The following is a 27,289-nucleotide window of genomic DNA, read 5'->3' as shown; positions in this document are numbered from 1 at the left end:
ACTCAAAAAGAAAAGAACTTCCTGTGGATCATAACAGCAGCTGATAAGAACTGGAAGGATTAAGATTTTTAAATAGAAGTAATTTGCAAATCTGTTTAACATTCTGGCACCAGTTCATTTAAAGGGGTTATCCACCATAAGGTGATTTTAGTACGTAGCTGGCAGGCAATAATGGACATGCTTAGGAAGGATCTGTGCTTGTCTTGGGGATAAATGGCTATGTCATAAGATTACCATAACACTGTGGCTAGCTTTTTGTGAACTTGTATTTCCTGTTTGACTTTTCTTTTTTTCTACTACAAATCCCACAATTCCAATTTCCTCCCTCCCACACATCAGCCACTCCACCCATTGAAACAAAAGACCTGTGGTTTTCAATCAGGGTGCCTACAGCTGTTGTATTAGTTGCAGATTAATCTCTCTCCCACCAAGCGATCACTCCACCCATTGAAGCAGACAGGCTCTCTGTCATCAGCTGACTAGTGAGTCAGGTCTCGGCCGCATTGCAACCTGGGAAAAATCCGAGACAACAGTCATTTTGTATGTTGATAAAAATAAATAGTGGGGTGAAAATCACAGAAGAATTATGAGAAAACGGTCACACACAGGTACAGACACTATATTATGAACTACACTAACTTTACAGCCCCTGTAGCATAGTCAAATAAAAAAAATTCCTGGAATACCCTTTAAAAAAAAAGTTTTCTAGTGGAGTACCCCTTTAACCCCTTAACAACGAAGGACGTAACTGTACATCCTGGTGAGGCGATACTTAACGCACCAAGACGTACATTTACATCCTATGCATAACCGCGAGCATCGGAGCGATCTGCCCCTCTGAGTTACTGCAGATTTTTTTTTCACTTTAGATGCTGTGATCGGCATTGATCACGGCATCTCAAGGGTTAATGACCGGCAGTGGCGCGATCACTGCTGTCTGTCATTAACAGTGAGATTCTGGCTACTTAGTAGTATCCAACACTCACTCACTTCAAAGCTGCCTAAAGACGCCCTTGGTTCTTAAGTACCAGGACACAAGGGCATACCTGTACACCCTTCGTCCTTAACAGGTTAAATCAACTGGTGCCAGAAAATTAAACTAATTTGTAAATTACTTCTATTTAAAAATCTTAAGCCTTCCATTACTTATCAGCTGCTATATACTATAGAAAGTTGTGTAGTTCTTTCCAGTCTGACCACAAAGCACTCTGCTGCCACCTCTGTCCAGAGCAGGAGAGGTTTGCTATGGGGATTTGATCATGCTCTGGATAGTTCCTGACACAGACAGAAGTAGCAGCGGAGAGCACTGTGGTCAGACTGGGGAGAACTACACAACTTTCTCTGGAGCATACAGCAGCTGATAAGTACTGGAAGGATTAAGATTTTAAATAGAAGTAATCTACAAATCTACAAATCTTAACTTTCTAGCATCAGTTCATTTAAAATAAATTTTGCCTGCAGAGTACCAATTTAATCAATGGCTGATATAGGAAATTGAACTTTCTTCAAATGCAATCTGCAAAAAATGTAAGATATAATATACATCTGCAAAGAAAGACCTTATAGCCCAAAATATGTAAAAGGGATTTTTTTATTTTGTTTGGACAGTCCTCTTATACACAATTAAAAACATTAAGCTAACAAGCAAAAAGAGATTGGACATCCCTGCATCAGAAACTTATATACTGTAGATATTAGTATTTGTAGGCTGACAATGCAATTGCTATAATAGGATAATCCAAGCATGGGAAGTCTGCAATCCCACAAGGGCGTAAAATGTGTACTATGTGTGAGCAACTAAGACAATTATGCTTGCAAGAATAAAGGAGTCATAAATGCATAAATACTTGATTATTTAACCTGTTAAGGACCCAGGGCGTACCTGTACGCCCTGAGTCCGCTCCCGATCTATAACACGGGGCCACGGTGTGGCCCCGCGTCATAGTGGGTCGGGCCCGGCCTCTAACAACGGCCGGGACGCGTGGCTAATAGCGCGCGGCATTGATCACGGTGCTGCGCGCTATTAACCCTTTAGACGCGGCGTTCAAAGTTGAACGCCGCATCTAAAATGAAAGTGAAACCATGCCGGTTAGCTCAGGGAGCTGTTCGGGATAGCCGCGGCGAAATCGTGGCATCCCGAACAGCTTACATGACAGCTGGAGGATCCCTACCTGCCTCCTTGCTGTCCGATCACCGAATGACTGCTCAGTGCCTGAGATCCGGGCATGAGCAATCAAGCGGCAGAATCATCGATCACTGGTTTCTTATGAGAAACCAGTGATCAATGTAAAAGATCAGTGTGTGCAGTGTTATAGGTCCCTATGGGAGCTATAACACTGCAAAAAAAAAGAAAATAAAGATAATTTAACCCCTCCCCTAATAAAAGTTTGAATCACCCCCCTTTTCCCATAAAAAAAAAACCAGTGTAAATAAAAATAAAAATATACATACAGTATATGGTATCGCCTCGTGCGGAAATGTCCGAATTATAAAAATATATTGTTAAACCGCACGGTCCATGGCGTACACGCAAAAATATTCCAAAGTCCAAAATAGTGCATTTTTGGTCACTTTTTATATCATGAAGTCCTATCAATGCAAAAATTGCACCGCTAAAAACTTCAGATCACAGTGCAAAAAATTAGCCCTCATACCGACCCATATGCGGAAAAATAAAAAAGTTATAGGGGTCAGAAGATGACAATTTTAAACATATAAATTTTCCTGAATGTAGTTTTGATTTTTTCCAGAAGTACGACAAAATCAAACCTATATAAGTAGGGTATCATTTTAACCATATGGACCTACAGAATAAATAGAACGTGTCATTTTTACCAAAAAATGTAATGTGTAGAAACGGAAGCCCCCAAAAGTTACAAAATGTCGGTCTTTTTTCAATTTTGTCTCACATTGATTTTTTTTTTCCGTTTCGCTGTAGATTTTTGGGTAAAATGACTGATGTCATTACAAAGTAGAATTGGTGACGCAAAAAATAAGCCATCATATGGATTTTTAGGTGAAAAATTGAAAGAGTTAGGATTTTTTAAAGGTAAGGAGGAAAAAACGAAAATGCAAAAACAGAAAAACCCTGGGTCCTTAAGGGCTTAACACAATATTGATTATTTAACAAAAATACATAAAAAACAGAGGTATACCACCCTGTATCCTGAAAAAATGCCTTACAACACCAAAGTATGCTGAACAATATTACAATACATAAATTGCAGAATTACTCGCATAACAAATCATGCTACTAAAAACAACACATAAGAGAAAAATCAGATAATCCTACATTATACATTATCATACATTATCTTAAAGTGGGCTCATGGACACTGAGGTGACACCACCCCTACACAGCATTTCATGACAAAATCTTTATCGAGAAGTCACTAAGACAATTGTAAAGCACATCCCAGAAGTGGAGCAGGAGAAAAAAAAAGGGTAACACTGATAAGCACCAAAATGAAGACAAATATCACCCAGGGGAATAGCTAAATGAGGTCATGCCATTACCAGACATGTTACACAAACTTCAGTATGGATGTAGAGACCACCACCACAGTCACCTCTGCAGATACAAGTAGCACAAAGCATCTTTATATATTCGTTATTATTTAAAGGTTGTCAATGGAAGATTTCCATTAATGTGCATGGTATGCTGCTTCCTACATACTACATAACATTGTTCCAAAAGGCAAGTGTCCTTAATATATTGTCCTAACTTATTTGAAGTACTTGAGTAACAATTCATGATTCCAAACATGTCAATCGTGTAAAAGCTTGAAAGCCATCAACCACCTGTCATTCACCCAAGCAATTTGTCAGGCATGTAAGCTAATACTTGACTTGTCCCACTTACTCTGTAGATAGACTCCCGATGTGATTTGTAAAATCCTTGGCAATGAGGAAACAGGTATTGATGCAATATAATCGCTCAGCGAGACAGCATTTTCCAGTGAGTCCATGATGTATGTACAGAACGTGAGCTATGGGTAAATAACATGAGCTCCTCACTGACTGCAGCAACAAATGTTTGGTAACTCCGAACCTAGATACTTTGTGTTTCCTGTCCACATAACCTCCTACAGCTAAACAAACTGAAACTTCAAGAGAGGAAGTGTTTGTTCTGCAAGTTTGGTAATATACTATTAACCCTTATCCTACCCATGGCGTCTTATTTCTGTTGGTTTCAACATCTCAAAATATTTGTATTGTATATTATCTTAACTTAAACATCTAAAATAAAATTTAGACACTGCATGTAGCAGCGTACCTCGAAAAAGAATAAAGAATTGGCCATGTTGAAATTGAACATTTCCAATTCATCTTTCCTCCAACACCTGCTGTCAGGAATGCTGAACCACCAAAATACACATCTGCATAAAGGTTTTTTTTGAGAGACTGTCTCACAAACCAGATCATGAAAGAAAGGCAAGGCTTAAAATATCCAACTGCTTTTGACTAAATCTTAAGGGAAATCCAATGCCAGGTGGCACGAGAAGTAAATTCTCCAGCAAATCCCTCCTGTTTACCCAACAAGAAGTGCGTGCTAGACAGATGCTTCTTCCTTATATGTAAAGATTCTAGAATGACAAGAATTGTTCCACAGGTCTTGCTCTTAATTGTGGTACCAATATTCAAAAAGCGGTCCTGGGAACTATAGGCCTGTAAGTGTAACATTACATCTGGGAAAAGTATTTAGCTTTTTCTGAGAGATGCTATATTGGGTTTTCTTAATACTGTACAAATAACCTCACAATACATAACCAACATGGGTTTATGCAGGATCGGTCCTGTTATAGGCTGTATCGGGTTGAAGCTTTGGATGTTGTGTTTCTGGACTTTGAAGGCATTTAATAACATGTCACACAAAAGGTTAGTACATAAATTGAGGATGCTGGGACTGTAGAGGATATATGTAAAGGTGTTAGCAACTGACTAGTGATAGGAAGTAGAGGGTGAGTATCAATGGAACTTACTCTGGGGATGTTCACACGTAGAAAAAGTTGAAAAGATGGTCAGACTCTTTATTTAGGGAATAGCAGGGACTTATTGCAGGTTCATTTCACTTAAACAGAGAGAAAGAGAGTAACAACGTTTCACACTGACCGCTTCTTCTAGCTCAGCGGAAGAAGTGGTCAGCGTGAAATGTAGTTGCTCCCTTCCTCTCTGTTTTAGTGGAACACGACTGCTGTAGGTCCCTGCTATCTGCTGATAAAAGAGTCTGCATAAACTGGTGACTGCCATCTTTTTAACTTCTTCTACATGTGAACATTGCCGTGTTGCTTACTGTGATGGAGCACCACCTGAAGACTGTGGGGACCTTGACTGTGGGGACCTTGGTAGATGGATAGTGGATCCGTTTTCTGGTTTAACCCCTTAACGACGCAGGACGTATATTTACGTCCTGCGCCGGCTCCCGCGATATGAAGCGTGGGTCCCGGCGCTAATCAACGGCCGGGACCCGCGGCTAATACCACACATCGCCGATCGCGGCGATGTGCGGTATTAACCCTTTAGAAGCGGCGGTCAAAGCTGACCGCCGCTTCTAAAGTGAAACTGAAAGTATCCCGGCTGCTCAGTCGGGCTGTTCGGGACCGCCGCGGTGAAATCGCGGTGTCCCGAACAGCTGATCGGACACCGGGAGGGCTCTTACCTGCCTCCTCGGTGTCCGATCGACGAATGACTGCTCCGTGCCTGAGATCCAGGCAGGAGCAGTCAAGCGCCGATAATGCTGATCACAGGCGTGTTAATACACGCCTGTGATCAGGATGAGAGATCAGTGTGTGCAGTGTTATAGGTCCCTATGGGACCTATAACACTGCAAAAAAAAAGTAAAAAAAAAGTGTTAATAAAGGTCATTTAACCCCTTCCCTAATAAAAGTTTGAATCACCCCCCTTTTCCCATAAAAAAAATAAAACAGTGTAAAAAAAAATAAAAATAAACATATGTGGTATCGCCGCGTGTGTAAATGTCCGAACTATAAAAATATATCATTAATTAAGCCGTACGGTCAATGGCGTACGCGCAAAAAAATTCCAAAGTCAAAAAAAGCGTATTTTGGTAACTTTTTATAACATTAAAAAATGAATAAAAAGTGATCAAAATGTCAGATCAAAACAAAAATCATACCAATAAAAACTTCAGATCACGGCGCAAAAAATGAGTCCTCATACCGCCCTGTACGTGGAAAAATAAAAAAGTTATAGGGGTCAGAAGATGACATTTTTAAACGTATAAATTTTCCTGCATGTAGTTATGATTTTCTCCAGAAGTGCGACAAAATCAAACCTATATAAGTAGGGTATCATTTTAACCGTATGGACCTACAGAATAATGATAAGGTGTCATTTTTACCGAAATATGCACTGCGTAGAAACGGAAGCCCCCAAAAGTTACAAAATGGCGTTTTTTTTTCGATTTTGTCACACAATGATTTTTTTTTCCGTTTTGCCGTGCATTTTTGGGTAAAATGACTAATGTCACTGCAAAGTAGAATTGGCGACGCAAAAAATAAGCCATAATATGGATTTTTAGGTGGAAAATTGAAAGGGTTATGATTTTTAAAAGGTAAGGAGGAAAAAACGAAAGTGCAAAAACGGAAAAACCCTGAGTCCTTAAGGGGTTAATGTGTGGTGCCGACTGTGAATTATTTTGGTCTGCTGGGTTACATGTGGGGTACCACAGGGGTCAGTACTGTGTCCACTTCTTTTCAATATGTTTGTTAACCCCATAAGAACACACCCTATTTTGGCCATAAGGACACAGAAAATGTTCATTTTTTACTTTTTTGTTTTTTTCTCCTTGCCTTCTAAGAGACATACCTGTTTTATTATTCCATCCTAGGAACCATATGAGGGCTTGTTTCTTGCACGACCAATTGTACTTTGCAATGACACCTTTCATTTTACCATAAAATGTACGACGCATCCCAAAAAATACTATTTATGGTGGAAAATTTAAAAGAAAAATGCAATTTAGTAAATTTTGTTTTCGCACAGTGCACTTTACAGTAAAACTGACATGTCATCTTTATTCTGTGGGTCAATATGATACCCATCTTTACACACTTTTCTATTTAACAACTTTAAAAAAAAACCTAAAACTGATTTTAACAGAAGTGTGTTCAAAATTGCTGTATTTTGATCCCCTTTAACTTCCTTATTTTTCCATATGCTGTCTGGAAGAGGGCTAATTTTTATTAGTTATCTGTAGTTTTCATGGGTATCACGGTATATGTGACTTTTTGATTTATTTGTATTCCTTTTTTTAGGCAGTGATGTGACCAAAAATCAGCAATTTTGGAATTGGTGTTATTTTACATTCACTATGTTCTCTGTACGGGATCATTACCATTATATTTTTTAGGTCAGGCATTTTCGTAGACGGTGATACCAAAAATTTTGTTGCAGAAGGCAACAACCTTTAAGGGGTTGCCCCCTCGTGGGGAAAACCCTTTACTAGAACCCCCCTTAAAAATAACTTTATTGGTCAATCTCTTAAAATATACCCCAAAATAAGTTTCAAATTCCAACGGTAGTAGGGTGATAGATATGTAGTGAGTATTGTGCCTTCACTTACTGGGGACATTCATTAGGATCCAGATATTTGCTTATTACTGTGTGCTTGTTATCTAGCACACCTTAGCTACTGGTCCCAAATTAGTTCCCTTTCTTTTTGAGGACCCCCATATATCCGCTGTATTAAAACATCTAGATAATAGCCTCCTCGAGGTTTCGCTGAATGAATCAGCTTTGTCAAGGTTAGCGAGGCTAATGCGTCAACAGACGCTGTCTGCTGTTTAAATAAGTTTTGTTTGATGTCTTTTCCGTTTCTTAGCTGGCAGCTAAGCAAAACAGCATCTATAGGGCTAATGGCAGGCATCAAAGTAATTGCTAGTGTTTGCCATTACTGGCGGGTCCCCTTACTGTGCTTGCTTTAAAGTACTTGGGACGCGATTCAGGATGTGCAGGTACATCATGGTGCGCCAACTACCAGACCGCCAAGGCGTACAGGTATATCCTGTGTCCCAATAGGTTAATGACCTTGTAAAGGGGTTACAGAGTAGAAACTCAATATTTTCAGATTACTCTAAATTTGGTAATGTGATCACTACAGAGAAGGATAATATAGTTTTACAGAGGGATCTGCGGAAATTTGAGGCTTGGACACAGATATGGCAAATTAAATTTAATGTGGATAATGTTAGGTTATACACTTGGACTGTAAAAACTAAATTAATAAAACAAATTATGGGATGCATTTAGAGAGGTATAGAGGCTCATGACAAGGATATAGATTTGTCTCTGTATAAATCACTAGTCAGACAACATATGGAGTATTGTGTCCAATTCTTGGCACCTGTATATAAAAAGGACATGGCTGAACTGGAGAGGATGCAGAGGAGGGCAACAAGGATAATTGAAGGTATGGGAGGATTACAGGATCAAGACAGGTTATCAAGGTAGGGGTTTTTTAGTTTAGAGAAAATATGTCATATGGCAATTTGATCACAATGTACAAACATATGAATGGAAAGTACAGAGATCTTTCTAGTGATCTTTTTATACTCTACATCTAGAGGAAAGAAGATTTCATCATCAACACAGACAGGTATTTTTTAGAGAAGTGTAAGAGCATTGTGACTATGGAACTCCCTGCCACATGATGTTGTGATGTCTGATTCAATAAACAAGTTCAAGAGGGGCCTGGATGTTTTTCTAGAAAAATATAACATTGCCATATTGCTGTTATGGGGCAACTGGCATCAGGTTCATGGGGGTGCCTTTTTCTGGATCAACACAGTAGGGTTTCAGGTTAAACCAAATGGGCTCTTGTATTCTTTATTAACCTTATAAACTATGTAATTATTCACTCCATTAAAACTATGAGGTGCCAGTAACAGAAAATATTAGAAACACATGCACTGCTGCCTTCAATGATCCTGCCTTGGGATGAAGCAAGATGGCAGTATCAGTTAAGTTTATAATTTGCATAAGTCACTGGAAAATGTAAAACTTCTTTAGAGGTGGTAAACATTAATATTTGTGGGACATTGAGGTATGTCTGACAGTATCTCACCAGTACCTACTGTATATTACAGTTGAAGTACCTTAGGAGACATAAAACTGGGGTCAAGTTCCCTTTAAATGTTCAGCTCTTACTTTATTAAACTGAAATAGGATCTTTAGACTGTAAGGCTATTTTCACACAGCAGAATTTCGGTACATCCGCACCAATTTCACATCCACATTGATTTGGGATGTTTTTGACTTGTGCGGCTTTAACTCCTTAACGACGCAGGACGTATATTTACGTCCTGCGCCGGCTCCCGCGATATGAAGCGGGATCGCGCCGCGATCCCGCATCATATCGCGTGGGTCCCGGCGCTAATCAACGGCCGGGACCCGCGGCTAATACCACACATCGCCGATCGCGGCGATGTGCGGTATTAACACTTTAGAAGCGGCGGTCAAAGCTGACCGCCGCTTCTAAAGTGAAACTGAAAGTATCCCGGCTGCTCAGTCGGGCTGTTCGGGACCGCCGCGGTGAAATCGCGGCGTCCCGAACAGCTGATCGGACACCGGGAGGGCTCTTACCTGCCACCTCGGTGTCCGATCGATGAATGACTGCTCCGTGCCTGAGATCCAGGCAGGAGCAGTCAAGCGCCGATAATGCTGATCACAGGCGTGTTAATACACGCCTGTGATCAGGATGAGAGATCAGTGTGTGCAGTGTTATAGGTCCCTATGGGACCTATAACACTGCAAAAAAAAAAGTAAAAAAAAAGTGTTAATAAAGGTCATTTAACCCCTTCCCTAATAAAAGTTTGAATCACCCCCCTTTTCCCATAAAAAAAATAAAACAGTGTAAAAAAAAAAATAAATAAACATATGTGGTATTGCTGCGTGCGTAAATGTCCGAACTATAAAAATATATCATTAATTAAGCCGTACGGTCAATGGCGTACGCGCAAAAAAAAATTTCCAAAGTCCAAAAAAGCGTATTTTTGTAACTTTTTATACCATTAAAAAATGAATAAAAAGTGATCAAAAAGTCAGATCAAAACAAAAATCATACCAATAAAAACTTCAGATCACGGCGCAAAAAATAAGTCCTCATACCGCCCTGTACGTGGAAAAATAAAAAAGTTATAGGGGTCAGAAGATGACATTTTTAAACGTATACATTTTCCTGCATGTAGTTAGGATTTTTTCCAGAAGTGCGACAAAATCAAACCTATATATGTAGGGTATCATTTTAACCGTATGGACCTACAGAATAATGATAAGGTGTCATTTTTACCGAAATATGCACTGCGTAGAAACGGAAGCCCCCAAAAGTTACAAAATGGCGTTTTTTTTCCGATTTTGTCGCACAATGATTTTTTTTTTCCGTTTCGCCGTGCATTTTTGGGTAAAATGACTAATGTCACTGCAAAGTAGAATTGGCGACGCAAAAAATAAGCCATAATATGGATTTTTATGTGGAAAATTGAAAGGGTTATGATTTTTAAAAGGTAAGGAGGAAAAAACGAAAGTGCAAAAACGGAAAAACCCTGAGTCCTTAAGGGGTTAAAGGGTTAATCCCGTGGAAAACTTTTTTTTTTTTTTTTTTTTAATCAACTGGTGCCAGAAAGTTAAAAAGATTTGTAAATCACTTCTATTAAAAAAATCTTAATCCTTCCAGTACTTTTTAGGGGCTGTATGCTAAAGAGAAATCCAAAAAGAAATGCATTTCCTGTGTCCTGACCACAATGCTCTCTACTGACCTCTGCTGTCCATTTTAGGAACTGTCCAGAGAAGCATATGTTTGCTATGGGGATTTTCTTCTTCCCTGGACAGTTCCCAAAATGGACAGCAGAGGTCAGCAGAGAGTACTGTGGTCAGGACATCACAGGAAATGCATTTCTTTTTGGATTTCTCTTTAGTATACAGCCCCTAAAAAGTAATGGAAGGATTAAGATTTTTTAATAGAAGTGATTTACAAATCTGTTTCACTTTCTGGCACTAGCTGATTTAAAAAAAAAAAAGTTTTCCACAGGAGTACTTACTCTGTTTATATTTGAAAGTGTTTTTAAATGTATTTTTGAAGTTTTGTATTTTTTCAATTTTGATTGTGTGCAATATTCTATGACTGTTAGCTTTTCTTTGCTGCATACACAGCCTCACAGCCTCCTCAATGGCAAAACAGCATTTAGGTGGTTTAATAGCCTTCATTAAAGTGATTGCTGATGTCAGCCATTAGCAGATTACAGCAAACACCTGTTGTGTATGGAGCAGGCTCACCTCAGCTCAGCTCTACTTAACTTGTCTTGTTAATGTAAGTGGGGGCAGGCTGCATTGATGAAAAGTTATCACAATCATGGTGGTAATTATAACTTAATGTGTTGCCACAGCTTTAGCCCGCAACTTACTATATGCAGCTTTGAGGTTAAGGCTGGGTTCACACTACGTTTTCTCCCATACGGGAGCGCATACGGCAGGGGGGAGCTAAAAGCTTGCGCTCCCGTATGTCACCGTATGCGCTCCCGTATGTCATTCATTTCAATGAGCCGACCGGAGTGAAACGTTCGGTCCGGTCGGCTCATTTTTGCGCCGTATGCGCTTTTACAACCGGACCTAAAACCGTGGTTGACCACAGTTTTAGGTCCGGTTGTAAAAGCGCATACGGCGCAAAAATGAGCCGACCGGACCGAACGTTTCACTCCGGTCGGCTCATTGAAATGAATGACATACGGGAGCGCATACGGTGACATACGGGAGCGCGAGCTTTTAGCTCCCCCCTGCCGTATGCGCTCCCGTATGGGACAAAACGTAGTGTGAACCCACCCTAACACAGCTTCTTCTGTGGACATCATGCACAAAAAAAAAAAAACTTGCACCCATGCAGAGCCATTCCGTCCAACGCAGTAATGTCCACGTCATCACGTAGGCGGTGTGATGGCAATACCAGTCATCACAGTATACAGATCCTGTGCACAGTTGGTATCTACTTTTATATGGTGATTGTGTGTGAGAATATTGATCTTATGTATAGTGGATTTTTTTCAGTAACAATATAGCAGTATTAGACAGTAGTAAGGGTAGTGGTGGTCATAGTGTGGTGATATTAGTCAGTGGTATTGGTTGGATGGTCAGGGTAGTGGGGCTATTAGTCAGTGGTAATGGTAGTGGCGGTCATGGTGTGGTGGCAGTCATGGTGTGTGCACATATTTCATTTTGTTTGCAGGTGATTGTTTTTTTTTTTGTGCTGGTAGTATTAAAATTATTGGTCTCGGTTTTGGTCAGATTTAGTCAGTAACAGTATGAGGGTAATATGTATGGTGATAATATTCCTCTGGGGTATTATGTTAACATTACATATATTTTCTTACTTTACTTTTTACTCAGAAAGTAAGAAATATATTTTTTTTAACTATCTGAGATCTACGTAAGTATGTACAGATTGTGAAAGGTGATAGTTTGGTTGCAGCAATCACACTCCTATCACTTTCGTGCAGTGTGTACATGCTGAGATTTGAGGGTAATAGGAGTGTGATTGCTGAAACCACACTGTACAGTTGCCGCTGGTAGTATATTGAAGGAAGAGGCTGTGTTTGATTGGGTGCGGATGGGGGCATGGTTAGGAGTGTGTATTAGGGTGTGGTTAGGGGTGTGACTTGGGCTATGGGGTCTAGCCCCTGGTCTTTTGGAGACATAGCAATGCCCCTGCTGGCAACATACTAATTTTGCTAGAAATTAAAGTTTGAGTATTGTTTTTCTGGATATATATATATATATATATATATATATTAACTAAGAAGTAAAAGTGTCAGTATAGATTGATATTTTATGTAATGGACAGGGAACAGACAACCTTAACTTACCCACAGCCACTGTCCCTACCTATTGCCTATCCACCCGCAGTGACGGATCGACAACCATGATGACAAACCCTCCCTGCTAAGTTCAAGGGCAGCATTTTCAAAATAATAAAATACAAAACAGACGGAGTCGGGGAACAGCTGGAGGCACAGAAACAGGTACACTAAGACACACACACGTCAAATTGTAATCAAACTAGCCAAGGTCGGTACCAGGAAATAGGGGAGTACAGGAAAGCAAAGCAAGAGAAGAGTCAAGGGGAAAGCCAAAGATCAATATACAAGCAGGTATCCAGTAAGCAGGAGGTGTCAGCTAAGGTATAACCTTTCACAGACAATAAACTGATCACTGCTCCTAGCTTATATAGGAAGGTGATCAGGGATAGACCTTCTTGATAGGTAGCAGAGCTGAGAACCACACCCAGATGACACAGGTGAGCTCCCAGCAGCTCCAGCCCAGCTAGAGTCATTTAAATCTTCGTATATGGCCAGAGCCAGAAGTTCTAAGTATTCTGTCCATTAACCTCTTAAGGATGCAGGACGCCCAGTCCTGGTATATAACGTGGGGCCGTCATACCGGGACCCTTTAGACGCGGCGTTCAAAGTTTTTCACCGCGTCTAAATTAAAAGTAAAAGCTTCTCAGCAGCTCAGTCGAGCTGGTCTGGACCATTGCAGTGAAATCGCGATGTCCCGATCAGCTAGAACGCAAGAGGAGGTCCAGGCTTGAGCAATCGACTGCCGATAACACTGATCTTTGCCATGTCAATGCATGGCAATGATCTGTGTATGAGATCAGTATGTGCAGTGTAATAGCCAGTCGGGGGGCTATAACACTGCAAAAAAAAGTGTGAAAAAATTGTTAATAAAGATCATTTAACCCCCTTCCCTAATAAAAGTAATAATCATCCCGCTTTTCCCATTTAAAAAAAAAAACGTTGTAATTAAAAATAAACATGTGGTATCGCCGCGTGCGGAAATGTCCAGACTATAAAAATATATCGTTAATTAACCCCTTAAGGACGCAGGACGTAAATGTACGTCCTGGTGCGGTGGTACTTAACGCACCAGGACGTACATTTACGTCCTAAGCATAACCGCGGGCATCGGAGCGATGCCCGTGTCATGCGCGGCTGATCCCGGCTGCTGATCGCAGCCAGGGACCTGCCGGCAATGGCCGACGCCCGCGATCTCGCGGGCGTCCGCCATTAACCCCTCAGGTGCTGGGATCAATACAGATCCCGGCATCTGCGGCAGTGCGCGATTTCAATGAATGATCGGATCGCCCACAGCGCTGCTGCGGGGATCCGATCATTCATAACGCCGCACGGAGGTCCCCTCACCTTCCTCCGTGCGGCTCCCGGAGTCTCCTGCTCTGGTCTGTGATCGAGCAGACCAGAACAGAAGATAGCCGATAACATTGATCTGTTCTATGTCCTATACATAGAACAGATCAGTATTAGCAATCATGGTATTGCTATGAATAGTCCCCTATGGGAACTATTCAAGTGTAAAAAAAATGTAAAAAAATGTAAAAGTAAAAGTAAAAAAAAAGAGAAAAATCCCCTCCCCCAATAAAAAAAGTAAAACGTCCGTTTTTTCCTATTTTACCCCCAAAAAGCGTAAAAATTTTTTTTAGAGACATATTTGGGATCGCCGCGTGCATAAATGTCCGAACTATTAAAATAAAATGTTAATGATCCCGTACGGTTAACGGCGTGAACGAAAAAAAAAAAAAGTCCAAAATTCCTACTTTTTTTAATACATTTTATTTAAAAAAATTATAAAAAATGTATTAAAAGTTTTTTATATGCAAATGTGGTATCTAAAAAAAGTACAGATCATGGCGCAAAAAATTAGCCCCCATACCGCCGCTTATACGGAAAAATAAAAAAGTTATAGGTCATCAAAATAAAGGGATTATAAACGTACTAATTTTGTTAAAAAGTTTGTGATTTTTTTTAAGCGCAACAATAATATAAAAGTATGTAATAATGGGTATCATTTTAATCGTATTGACCCTTAGAATAAAGAACACACGTCATTTTTACCATAAATTGTACGGCGTGAAAACGAAACCTTCCAAAATTAGCAAAATAGCGTTTTTCGTTTTAATTTCCCCACAAAAATAGTGTTTTTTGGTTGCGCCATACATTTTATGATATAATGAGTGATGTCATTACAAAGGACAACTGGTCACGCAAAAAACAAGCCCTCATACTAGTCTGTGGATGAAAATATAAAAGAGTTATGATTTTTAGAAGGCGAGGAGGAAAAAATGAAAACGTAAAAATTAAATTGTCTGAGTCCTTAAGGCCAAAATGGGCTGAGTCCTTAAGGGGTTAAACCGCTTGGTCAATGGCGTATGCGCAAAAAAATTCCAAAGTCCAAAATAGCATATTTTTGGTCACTTTTTATATCATGAAAAATTTATAAAAAGCGATCAAAAAGTCCGATCTAAAAATGGTACCTATCAAAACTTCAGATCACGGCCTAAAAAATAAGCCCTCAAAAGCTATAGGGGTCAGAAGATGACAATTTTAAACATATACATTTTCCTGCATGTAGATATGATTTTTTTTTTGAAGAAATACAATATAGAAACTATATAAGTAGGGTATCTTTTTAAGCTTTTGACCAACAGAATAGAGATAAGATGTAATTTTTACCGAAAAATGCACTGCGTACAAAAGGAAGTCCCCAAAAGTTACAAAATGGCATTTTTTCTTGAATTTTTTAGCACAATGATTTTTTTCCGCTTCGTTGTGGATATTTTGGTAAAATGACTAATGTCACTGGCGCAAAAAATAAGCCATAATATGGAATTTTAGGTGCAAAAATGAAAGCGTCATAATTTTTAGAAGGTGATGAGGAAAAAATGAAAATGCAAAAACGGAAAAACCCTGCGTCCTTAAGGGGTTAAAGACATTCTAGAAATTTTACAAATAAAATGATCTTGAGAGGACATCTAATTCCAGTGATTCCATGTGAGAAAGCACTGCCCCATAAAACCTTATTACCCGCACCAGATTGTGAGCATGCTTCCCAGCTGCTGTGTCAATGCCCAGATGGTCAGATATCTCACCAGGACTCCTACACATCAGTCAATAGAGAGGAGTTTCTCCTGCACAGCTGATGGCATATCTAAGATGGCCGCTGCACTATACTTACAGGGATGGGAGCGTGAAGCTTCTGCTCTGCTGAACACTCCTGAAAATCAACAGAACACTGTCAGCAGGGACTTTGGGGGGGATTTATCTGTTGGTTTTATTACAAGACCGGAAACTTCACAGTATTTCATTGCACTCTTTCTTTTAATAGATAGCAGTAAACAAATAGTTAACATATATAACGAGAAAAAAGCTTGAATGGCCTAGACAAACATGCTATACTGAACCAACTGCCAATCACATCAGGCCATAGTTAATATAAGCTGGTGTTGCTCAATGAAATCCCTCTTTCTTTACTGCTAGCAAAGATAAGTACAACTACAATTTTGCTCTCATAATTGTTCTCATTATTCATTGTTGTAATATTAAATCAGTCACTGCTCTTTTCATTCCCATTCATATACATTTTCTCCACATGCATTTTCATATTTGCTTTTTTCCTCATTATTCATTCCCCTCATGCCTATTCTTATATTCCTCTCATATCACATATCTTCTTTTCATCATTTTTGCCACTTTTTCCCCTTACCTCATTCATTCCCTGTTACAATATCTGCGTATCTACCCAGCTGGCCGGCCGGTCATGTGATCGCGCCGCCGCTCGCACGGCGCTGCGCATCTGAATCTTCATGCATCCGCACGCGTGTCCCGGGCATTGCTAGGGGCAATTCTCCGGTCGTGAGCGCACCCCTTCTACCTGTATTATTGGCTCCGGGACTCGCTATGCAGAGCGCTCCTGCATGCGAGCCCCGGGCATCCCCTTACCTACCTCTTTCCCCGGCCTGTCTTCTGTCTTGCCTCACCAGTGCGCGCATCCGCTGTCCTTAGGGTGTGCGTGCGCCGGCATTGCTCGATACTTTTTACTACTGAAAAGGTTGTGCTGCTTCTGCCATTTGCTTATATATGTGTATATACATACATATAATGAATGAATACAATAAATACTAGTGGACCTGAATCAAGGATGGATGAGCAATAAATGCAATTTAAAATATGTAATATATAATATAATATAACCTCTCACATCTGGGCAGGGCCCTTGCACAGCTATAAAATGAATACAATGAAACAGTAAAAATCAACCACCTAAAATAAAACATACATATCTCTACAGGGTGGGCCATTTATATGGATACACCTTAATAAAATGGGAATGGTTGCTTACATAGTTAGTACGGTCAAAAAAAGACATACGTCCATCAAGTTCAACCAGGGAATTGAAGGGTAGGGGTGTGGTGGGATATTGGGGGAAGGGATGGGATTTTATATTTCTGCATAAGCATTAATGTTATTTTGTTCCAGGAATGTATCTAGCCCTGTTTTAAATTTATTAATTTCTGCTGTGACTAGTTCCTGAGGTAGACTGTTCCATAAATTCACAGTTCTTATGGTAAAGAAGGCGTGTCACCCCTTGAGACTAAACCCTTTCTTCTCCAAACGGAGGGAGTGCCCCCTTGTCCTTTGAGGGGGCTTAACCTGGAACAGTTTCACTCCATATTTTTTGTTTGGGCCATTAATATATTTATATACATTTATCATATCCCCCCTTAAATGTCTCTTCTCAATACTAAACAATTGTAACTCCTTTAATCGCTCCTCATAGCTAAGATGTTCCATGCCCCATATTAGTTTAGTTGCGCGTCTCTGCACCCTTTCCAGCAACACAGCGTCCCTTTTATGGACTGGTGACCAAAACTGAACAGCATATTCCAGGTGAGGCCGTACCAATGCTTTATAAAGGGGGAGTATTATGTCCCTTTTCCTCGAGTCCATGCCTCTTTTGATACATGACAATATCCTGCTGGCCTTGGAAGCAGCAGCCTGACATTGCATGCTATTCTGTAGTCTGTGATCTACAAGTACACCCAGATCCTTCTCTACCAGTGACTCTGCAAGTTTAACACCCCCTAAGACATACGACGCATGCAGGTTATTAGTACCCAGATGCATAACTTTACATTTATCCACATTGAACCTCATTTGCCAAGTGGATGCCCAGACACTTAGTCTATCCAAGTCATCTTGTAACCTATACACATCCTCTATAGACTGTACCGTGCTACAAAGCTTAGTGTCATCTGCAAAGATAGAAACAGAGCTGTTAATGCCATCCTCTATATCATTGATAAATAAATTAAACAACAGCGGTCCCAGTACTGAACCTTGGGGTACACCACTAATAACCAGGGACCAATCAGAGTACGAATCATTGACCACCACTCTCTGGGTACGATCCATGAACCAGTGTTCAATCCAGTTACAAACTAAAGTTTCCAAGCCCAAAGACTTAGCTTACCTGTCAGACGACTATGAGGGACAGTATCAAATGCTTAAGCAAAATCCAGAAACACTATATCCCCAGCCATTCCTCTGTCAAGGCTTCTACTCACCTCTTCAGAAAGCAAATTAGATTGGTTTGACAACTTCTATCCTTAGTAAACCCATGCTGGGTATCACTTATAATACAATTATCCCCTATGTATTCCTGTATGTAATCCCTAATAAGTCCTTCAAACTATTTACCCACAATGCACGTTAAACTTACTGGTCTATAATTTCCTGGGGAAGACCTAAAGCCCTTCTTGAAGATTGGTACCCCATTCGCCTTGCTCCAGTCCCTTGGCACAATACCAGACACCAGAAAATCTCTAAATATCGTGAACAAGGGTACAGATATTACTGAACTTACCTCTCTAAGAACTCTTGGGTGTAGTCCATCCGGCCCTGGAGATTTGCTTACATTTACTTTACTTAACTTACCTTGTACCATCTCTACATTAAGCCAGTTCAGTACATTACATGATGTGTTACCAGCATTGACCTGGCCAATGTCAGCTCCTCCTCCTTCCCTAGTATATACAGAACTAAAGAACCCATTCAGTAGCTCCGCCTTCTCTTGATCGCCCGTGACAACCTCCCCATTATTATTATTATTAAGGGGTCCTACATGCTCTGTCCTTGTTTTTTTTGCATTAAATATTTAGGATTAGTTTTGCTTTCTTTGGCCACCTGTCTCTCATTTTTAATTTTTGCAGTTTTTATTACGTTTTTACAGATTTTATTAAGCTCTTTGTACTGTTTACATGTTATAGCTGTCCCCCACAGATTTATATTTTTTGAAGGCTATTTTTTTGTTGTTTATTGCTCTTTTAACATCATTTGTCAGCCATGTAGGATTTAGTTTTAATCGGTTATATTTGTTCCCCTTTGGTATATATTTAGATGTATAGTTATTTAGAGTTGATTTAAAAATTTCCCATTTACCTTCTGTATCAGTATTTGAGAACACCTCCCCCCAGTCTATGTCCTGTAGTGCAGCTCTCAGCCCAGGGAAATTTGCCTTTTTAAAGTTATATGTTTTTGCCTTCCCCATCTGTCTTTGTTTTCTACATTTTAAATCAAAAGTAACTATATTGTGGTCGCTATTACCAAGGTTTTCCCGCACAGTTACATTACCAACCAGCTCTGCGTTGTTGGAAATGATCAGATCCAACAAGGCATCACTTCTTGTTGGGTCCTCCACAAACTGGCCCATAAAATTGTCCTGCAATAAATTTAGGAATTGTCACCCATTTGAAGTTTTAGCCAACCCCCGACCCCAATCTATGTCTGGATAGTTAAAATCTCCCATTATTACCACTGTACCGGCCCGGGCAGCCCTCTCTATTTGTTTATACAACCGACCTTCTATTTCCTCAGTGATATTAGGGGGTCTGTAGATTACACCAAATATTTTTTCAGTAGTTCCCTCCTTTTGTAATTCTACCCACAGTGAATCCACATCCTCAGAATCATCACACACCATGGCATCGCTCACACTGACTTTCATACCACTTCTAACATACAGACAGACTCCACCACCTTTCCTGTTCACCTTTTCCTGTTCATTAGTTGCTGATATTAACTTCCTGATTGTGGCACATTAGTATATGTTAGGGGGGAAACTTTTCAAGATGGATGCTGACCATGGTGGCCATTTTGAAGTCGGACATTTTGAATCCAACTTTTGTTTTTTCAATAGGAAGAGGGTCATGTGACACATCAACCTTATTGGGAATTTCACAAGAAAAACAATGATGTGCTTAGTTTTAATATAACTTTATTCTTTCATGAGTTATTTACAAGTTTCTGACCACTTATAAAATGTCTTAAATGTGCTGCCCATTGTGTTGGATTGTCAATGCAACCCTCTTCTCCCACTCTTCACACACTGATAGCAACACCGCAGGAGAAATGCGCGCTCTTCCTCAGTGACGTCATGGATTCGGCAGGCAAGAGCTTTTATCTCTGCTAGCCCAGGTGAGAGGTGATTAATCCTTTTCACTTCACTGAGGCTGCTTCCACCCCCCCCCCCCCCCCCCTTGGGATCACATGACTGGGTAGAGACTTTGTTTCTTAATACACACTCAAAATAAAAAGGAGGTTATTATAAAAAGTAACAACACTGTATTCATAACCATTTATATTGCAACATAATCCTTGTCATGTTTGAATCATTGTAATTCTTCTTACATATGTATATGGATGAACGTTAGCAATATTTATTTCAATAATGGAATAGTAGTTCACGTCTTATATTCATTCCACTTGGGGAACTAGTACCAAGAGTGAACTGCCAGAAGGCCTCTCTATGCTCTAAGTTACTTCTGATGCAACCTTGTCTAATACCCATTTTTATGAGTTCGATACCATAAATTCTGAATCCGGCAGTATTCCCACCATGTACCATTTGAAAATGACAGGATGCAGCAGATTTATTTCTATTCAGAGCTCCCACATCGTTAAGATTTTCTAGAGCTCTTGTTTTTAAATTACGGGTAGTGTATCCTACATATTTTAATTAGCAATATAAGCATTCAATTATATAAACTACATTTTTACTGTTGCAATTTATATAACTTTTGATTTCATACTTTCTGCTGCCATCTGCATTTTCAAATTCCTTCGTCACCTTGGCAAAACTACACGTGCGGCAAACTTTATGTCCGCACCTATAAAAACCCTTTTTGACAATCATCCACTTGTATTTGATCGGGGTTCCTCCACAAGACTAGGTGACAAATGATTTTTTAATGTGGGAGCTTTTTTTGAAACAATATCACAACCTTTATGCAAAATTTTAGATATGATATAATCTTGTTTTAAAATGTGTAGGTGGCGTGTCACCACATTTTTAATTTTGCTGAAATAAGGGGAATATGTTAATGACAAGGTGGGTTTGTCCTCAAATTCCTTTTTGTTTTTGTTTCCATGGATTAAATCTGTTCAGTTTTTGTTGGACACTATTTTTTTTTAGCTCTATTCAATATCTTATTTTCGTATCCTCACTCCTTCAGTCTACCTATTACATTTTCAGACTGTGTATTGTAAATTTCAATGCTGGAGCAATTTCTTTTGAAACTGGTTAATTCACCTACAGGTATTCCTTTTATTGTATGGGTTGGATGATTACTATTGGCCCTCAAAACTGTATTACCTGAGATTGGTTTACGATGTGGGCCACTGTAATGGTTTCTCCAACTACTCCTTTTAACTCTAAATCCAAAAATGTTATCTTGTTTTTGTCTGTATGAAAAGTGAATTTTAAATTATAAGGATTCTGATTGATGTGCTGTATGAACAGTGGTACGACAGACCCATCCCCCTCCCAGATGAGAAGGAGGTCATCTATGAATCTCCCGTACCACTGTATGTTTTTACAATATGGGTTGGCATTTGAAAAAATGGCCTGGGATTCCCAGTATGACATGGTTAGGTTTGCTAATGAGGGGGAGTGTCTTGCCCCCATCGACACTCCACTCTTTTGTAGGTAGAACTTCCGGTCAAACACAAAATAGTTGCGGGACATCAAAAACCAAACTGACATTTTTATAAATTAATTTAACTCATGTGTATAATCACTATGGTTACTAAGATGGTAATCCAGAGCATGCATGGCTACCGTCCATGGGATGTTCGTGTAAAGAGACACTACATCACAAGATAGCCAGGCATGCTCCGGATCCCATCTTTTGTTTTCAAACATTTTCAAAATATCACCTGAGTCCTTCAAATAACCAGGAACACGCTGTACTAGGGGTTGCAATAATTGATCTACCCACATTGATAAATGCTCCAGCAATGAACCCCCACTAGACACAATGGGTCTCATTGGTGGAGGATCTATCCCCTTCTGTGTTTTTGGAAGGGCATACATAATTGGGATAACTGGGTGCTGTACATGCAAATAATCCTTTTCCTTCTGTGTTTACTGTGTGTTACATGTGCCCTTTGATACAGAGAAAATAAAGCTACAACTTTTAACTGGTGCCGGATCATCGCTTGTTCTTTGCCACTAAATAAATAACACCTTTACTGTAACATGTTAGACATTCCTTTATTTTGAATGAGAAGTCATTAGATGTGGATGATACCTCTACAGTTTTTTTGGAAAAATTTATAGTTCTACAACCCAAACAGGTTCCACATCTGTGGAAACCTTTAGTTTGTAACCAGTTTGATGGTGGGTTAGAAGGGGGTTTAACAGTAGGTGCTACTTGTATACCTAGATTCGTTACTTTCGTGTAAACAATTGGTGGATTATTAGAAGGGTGTTGTCTTATTATTTTTTCATTTTTTAAAAGGTGCCAATTTTTTTAAAGAGTTTTCTCCACTTGCTTAAAATCTTTATTAAAAGGAATGGTAAGTTTTGGATCTTGGTCAGTTATTTCTAGCTTCTTGGTATCTGTGAAAAGGGATCTTCTATCTAGTGCTCGTATTTTATCAATAGATCTATTCAGCATTGTTTTTGGGTATCCCTTTTCAAGGAATTTTTCAGTTAAAGAACAAGCTCTTTTTCAAATTGAGATTCTAAAGTGCATTTTCTCTTAAGCCTACGATATTGGCTTATAGGTACATTTAGGAGCCACCTAGGTAGATGACAACCGTCAAAACGGATAAAAGTATTCTTAGATACAGGTTTGTGATAAATACTGCATATCAATTTTGGTGGATGTACAGATACCAAGAGGTCCAGAAATTCGAGTGATTCAGTGCTAATGTGTGGTGTAAATTTTAAATTAAATGGATTTGTATTTAAATCTTGAATAACATTTTCTAAAAGATCCCTAGATCCCTTCCATATTAATAAAATGTCGTCAATATAAGGCCGCCAGAGCATGAGATTTGTGCCTATCCTTGGAGTAATATGAGTATCCTCCAAGGCTGCCATGAAAAGGTTGGCATAATTAGGTGCGAATCTTGTGCCCATGGTGGTGCCCAGTCCTGGATAATGTATCTAGGGAAGGGACTTCAGTCCTATGGTGCAGTGTGGTGACTGGGTGCTCTATTCCCAGTATAAGCACAATGAACAAAAGGAATTCACACACACTGTTTAACTGCAACAATTTCTTCCTTTTATATATGGATTCTTTCCAAAATTATAACAAGATACAGGAAGGCAGAAAAAATAATAATCACCTAATGTGGATAGACAAAAGTCCGCACGATGTGTCTTGGAGTAATAGCCAACTTCTTTATAGCTTCATATGCAGTGTTCACTGCTGGATTCTCCGGCCATCTCCCTTCACACGAAGGACAGGTGAAACAAGTTGCTACGTTTCAGAGGCTACGCCTCCTTTCTTAAGCATAGTGCACGTTTCCCATCACCAACATACATAGTATCAAACTCTCGCAAGATTTTAATTCTACAAAAATACAAAAGTACAAACATATATACAAATATTTTTTTAAACAATGTATATTAATATCTAGAAACCTACAAAAAAAACATTAAAATTGCAATATTCATTAATCCCATGGGGTTGCAGTGTGCACAACTTTTGAATCCATCATACCTCACTTCTAAGTAAACTCATCTTGATTTGTTCTTTATTATAACTTTCAATATTCTCCAGTATTTGCCATCTTAGTTCATTAATATTATGCCCTTTCTCGACAAAGTGCCTTGCTACACTCGTCTCATATTTTTGTTTCTGACTTTCATCATCTGTCTCTTTTTTATATGTACGAATTGTACTTTTATGTTCGTTTATTCTTTGTTTAATTGGTCTCATTGTTTGTCCAACATATCCTATCCCACAGGGACATTTAAGAAGATACACTACTTGACTACTGTTACAGGAGTGCCATCCCCTGATTGGGATCTTAGTCCCCTTCATGGGATGGGATACCGTATCCCCTTTGATAATAGCACTACAATTTTGACAGGATAAACAAGCAAAAGTTCCTGACTGTTTAGCCTTAATGAAAGTCTGTTTTCTTCTTTTTAAGATCTGCTATAATCAGATGGTTAGCAATTGATTTTTTTTTCCTTTATACAAATCTGGGGCATTCTCTGAACAGACGACCACTTTTATCATCTGCTCCTAGTAATCCCCAGTATTTTTATATAGTTTTTTTAATCATTTTCGAATGACAGTTATATGTAGAAAATAAACTGATTCTATTGTGTTTAGAATTTATTTTTATTTCTCTTTTTACTTCTTAGATCTTCTCTTGGCAATAAATCAACCTCCCTACATGCTTGCACTAATTCTTTTTGTCATACCCTCTTTGTATGAACTTTTCAACAACCATTTCTTTGTTTTTTTGATACTCCTCCTCATTACTACAAATTCCTTTAGTCCGAATGAGTTGCCCTTTCGGGATCCCTTTGAATACTTGCGGAGCATGCCCGCTTTGTCTATGTAACAAATTATTATGATCAGTCTCTTTAACATACAAAGTGGTCTCTAGTTTTCCTTCAATATTTTTTACCACTCTTACATCTATATAATGAATCTCTCTATCACTAGACTCACAGGAGAATTCAATCAACTCATGGCAACCATTTAAATTCTCCACATACTCGAGAAGTTGAGGCTGTGAGCCCGCCCAGAGGACGAAGACATCGTCCACATAGCGGACCCACAGCCTCACCTTCTCACTATGGCAATGCCCCCCCACAAATCTTTTCTCAAACTGGGACATGAAAATGTTAGCTAAACTGGGGGCCACAGGGGACCCCATCGAAGTCCCCTGTTTCTGAAGGAAATAACCCTCTCCGAAACGAAAGTAATTTTTGTACAGAATAATCTCCAATAATTCCACCAGGAATTTAATCTTAGCATTAGTCAGTGTACTATCTTTGATTAAATGTTCTTTTATGGCAGAAATACCTTCTTGAGTAGGAATATTGGTGTATAAACTTTTTATATCTAGAGTACATAGCAGGAACTCATGGGAATCTTCAACCCCTGCTATGTAGTCCAGAAATTGATTGGTGTCACGCAGACAATTTGGTAATGAAGCCACAATTCTTTGTAGATAGCTGTCGACATAAATTGCCAAAGGGCACAAAATGGAGTCGACCCCAGAGACAATAGGTCGTCCCGGGGGTCTCTCCAAATTTTTGTGCACCTTTGGCAACAAATAAAGCACAGGTGTGCTTGGGGCAGTATTTAATAATGCAATTTTCTCTACATTATCAATAATTCCATTTTCATATGATTCATCTAACAGTGTAACAATATCTTTCAAATTTCTTTAATCGGATCTCCTTTTAGTTTTTCATAAACCTGGCAATCATTTAACTGATTGTATGCTTCTTCCATATACATAGTTTTATCAAGGACAACCGTTGCTCCACCTTTATCCGCTTTTTTTTTATAATTATTCTATCATCATTTTTTAATTCTGTCAATGCTATTTTTTTCTTTTTTCTGAAAATTTGGTTTCCTGTTCTCTTTGACCTTATCCCATTTTTCTGTAATTTCTTTAATCACCACCTGCTGGAACGTGTCCAACAGGGGGCAATTGACATTCGGATCAAAAGTACTCTTTTTCTTTAATTTCGGAGGAATTGGAGCAACGTTGTCCCTAGTAACTTGTTGTTTATCTTGAAAAAACCTTTTTAGTCTAATATTCCTACAAAATTTATGAAAATCAACCAAAAAATCAAAACTGTCTCCTTTCTCTATCGGCACAAAACCCAAACCTTTATTAATGACACTTTTCTGGTTATCAGTCAATTCCACTTTAGAAATGTTAATCAATAGCTCACCGACTTTTTCTTTTGAGCTCTGGTCTGTGTTCCTCCTGACAAGTTCACATTTGCTGCTTTTCTTCCTCTTGTGTCCTTTGGGCGTGTGCCTAAAAAAACAGATGCATTCACACCCTTTTGAATTCCTTTTGTTCATTGTGCTTATACTGGGAATAGAGCACCCAGTCACCACACTGCACCCTAGGACTGAAGTCCCTTCCCTAGATACATTATCCAGGACTAAGATATACATTTGCTCTAAACTGTGAAGAACTGTGGATTAGATATATAATTGATAGCTGGAATATTACACAATATGTCCTTTGAAGCTATCGCAAAATCGACAAACAAAACCGCAGATGTATATGCATTCACCGAAGGTGATGGAAATTATATCCTAAGTGCGGCAGAGTCAGCTGGGCTTAATTTGAATGAAGTGCAGAGCAGCATTAAGATCAACTATGGAAGAACGCTCAATTATTTGTCCAAAAGAGAAGCAAGTCTGACTTTACATGCATCTACATTAACTGAATATTTAAAATCTCAAAGAATCCCAAGGGGACTGAGAAGTACGGTACATCCAGTTCTGTTACAGGACGATAAAGATTATCAAAAAAAAGTGGTATGCCTTATGCAATAGGCACTCACTGGATCTCATGTGCTTAACAGTTCAGCATTTACAAACTGCTATTCAAGAAGTGCAAAACTAATTAAAAGAGGTGGATAAAGAATTTAAAGCACATGAAACAACAGAAACAGTTGAAAAAATACATACAGAGTTAAAGCACAACATTGAAAAACTACGTATCTCTATTCTGCCAGTGAAATTATCTAAGTTTGAACGAGACACCAAGGATTATTTGTACAAGATACCGGTTCCGCTCACCACCTTTTAAGGAACATGTATCAGCTGAGCACGGACGTGCCGGTCCCGCCCTAAGTTTGAACGAGACACCAAGGATTATTTGTACAAGATACCGGTTCCGCTCACCACCTTTTAGGGAACATGTATCAGCTGAGCACGGACGTGCCGGTCCCGCCCTCGGCCAATTACGGAATATGAACAAAGAAGTCGTCCAGCTCCCAAGATGCGATAAAAGAAGTATTCTTTATTGATCCAACAGATAGGATTGACACACAGAAGCAGAAGCGACTGACGCGTTTCGCACAGAACGTGCTTATTCGTAGACTGGCTTCTCAACTTAACACACAGTTTAAAATACAAGTAAGA

General features: G+C 39.3%; 1 protein-coding gene across 2 annotated transcripts in view; it reads right to left on the bottom strand.

Moving 5' to 3' along the window:
• THEMIS2 (thymocyte selection associated family member 2) overlaps positions 1–16,611 on the bottom strand; it is a 101,086-nt gene extending 84,475 nt beyond the window's left edge. Inside the window, exon 1 of one of the 2 annotated variants that reach the window (XM_056557289.1) lies at positions 16,567–16,611. Coding sequence is in view for 1 of the 2 variants with exons in the window: in XM_056557287.1 (XP_056413262.1) it covers positions 3,863–3,968 (106 nt within the window). In the remaining variant the exon portion in view is untranslated. Of the gene's footprint in view, positions 1–3,862; positions 3,969–16,566 lie in introns of those variants that run through there. The other variant, XM_056557287.1, reaches the window with a different exon arrangement.
• Positions 16,612–27,289: the final 10,678 nt, after the last annotated feature.

Source organism: Hyla sarda, chromosome 2, assembly GCF_029499605.1.
Source record: "Hyla sarda isolate aHylSar1 chromosome 2, aHylSar1.hap1, whole genome shotgun sequence".
In the NCBI taxonomy this organism is placed as follows: domain Eukaryota; kingdom Metazoa; phylum Chordata; class Amphibia; order Anura; family Hylidae; genus Hyla; species Hyla sarda.
Note: the sequence above shows the minus strand (reverse complement) of the source record. Positions and strands in the feature narration are given on the sequence as shown.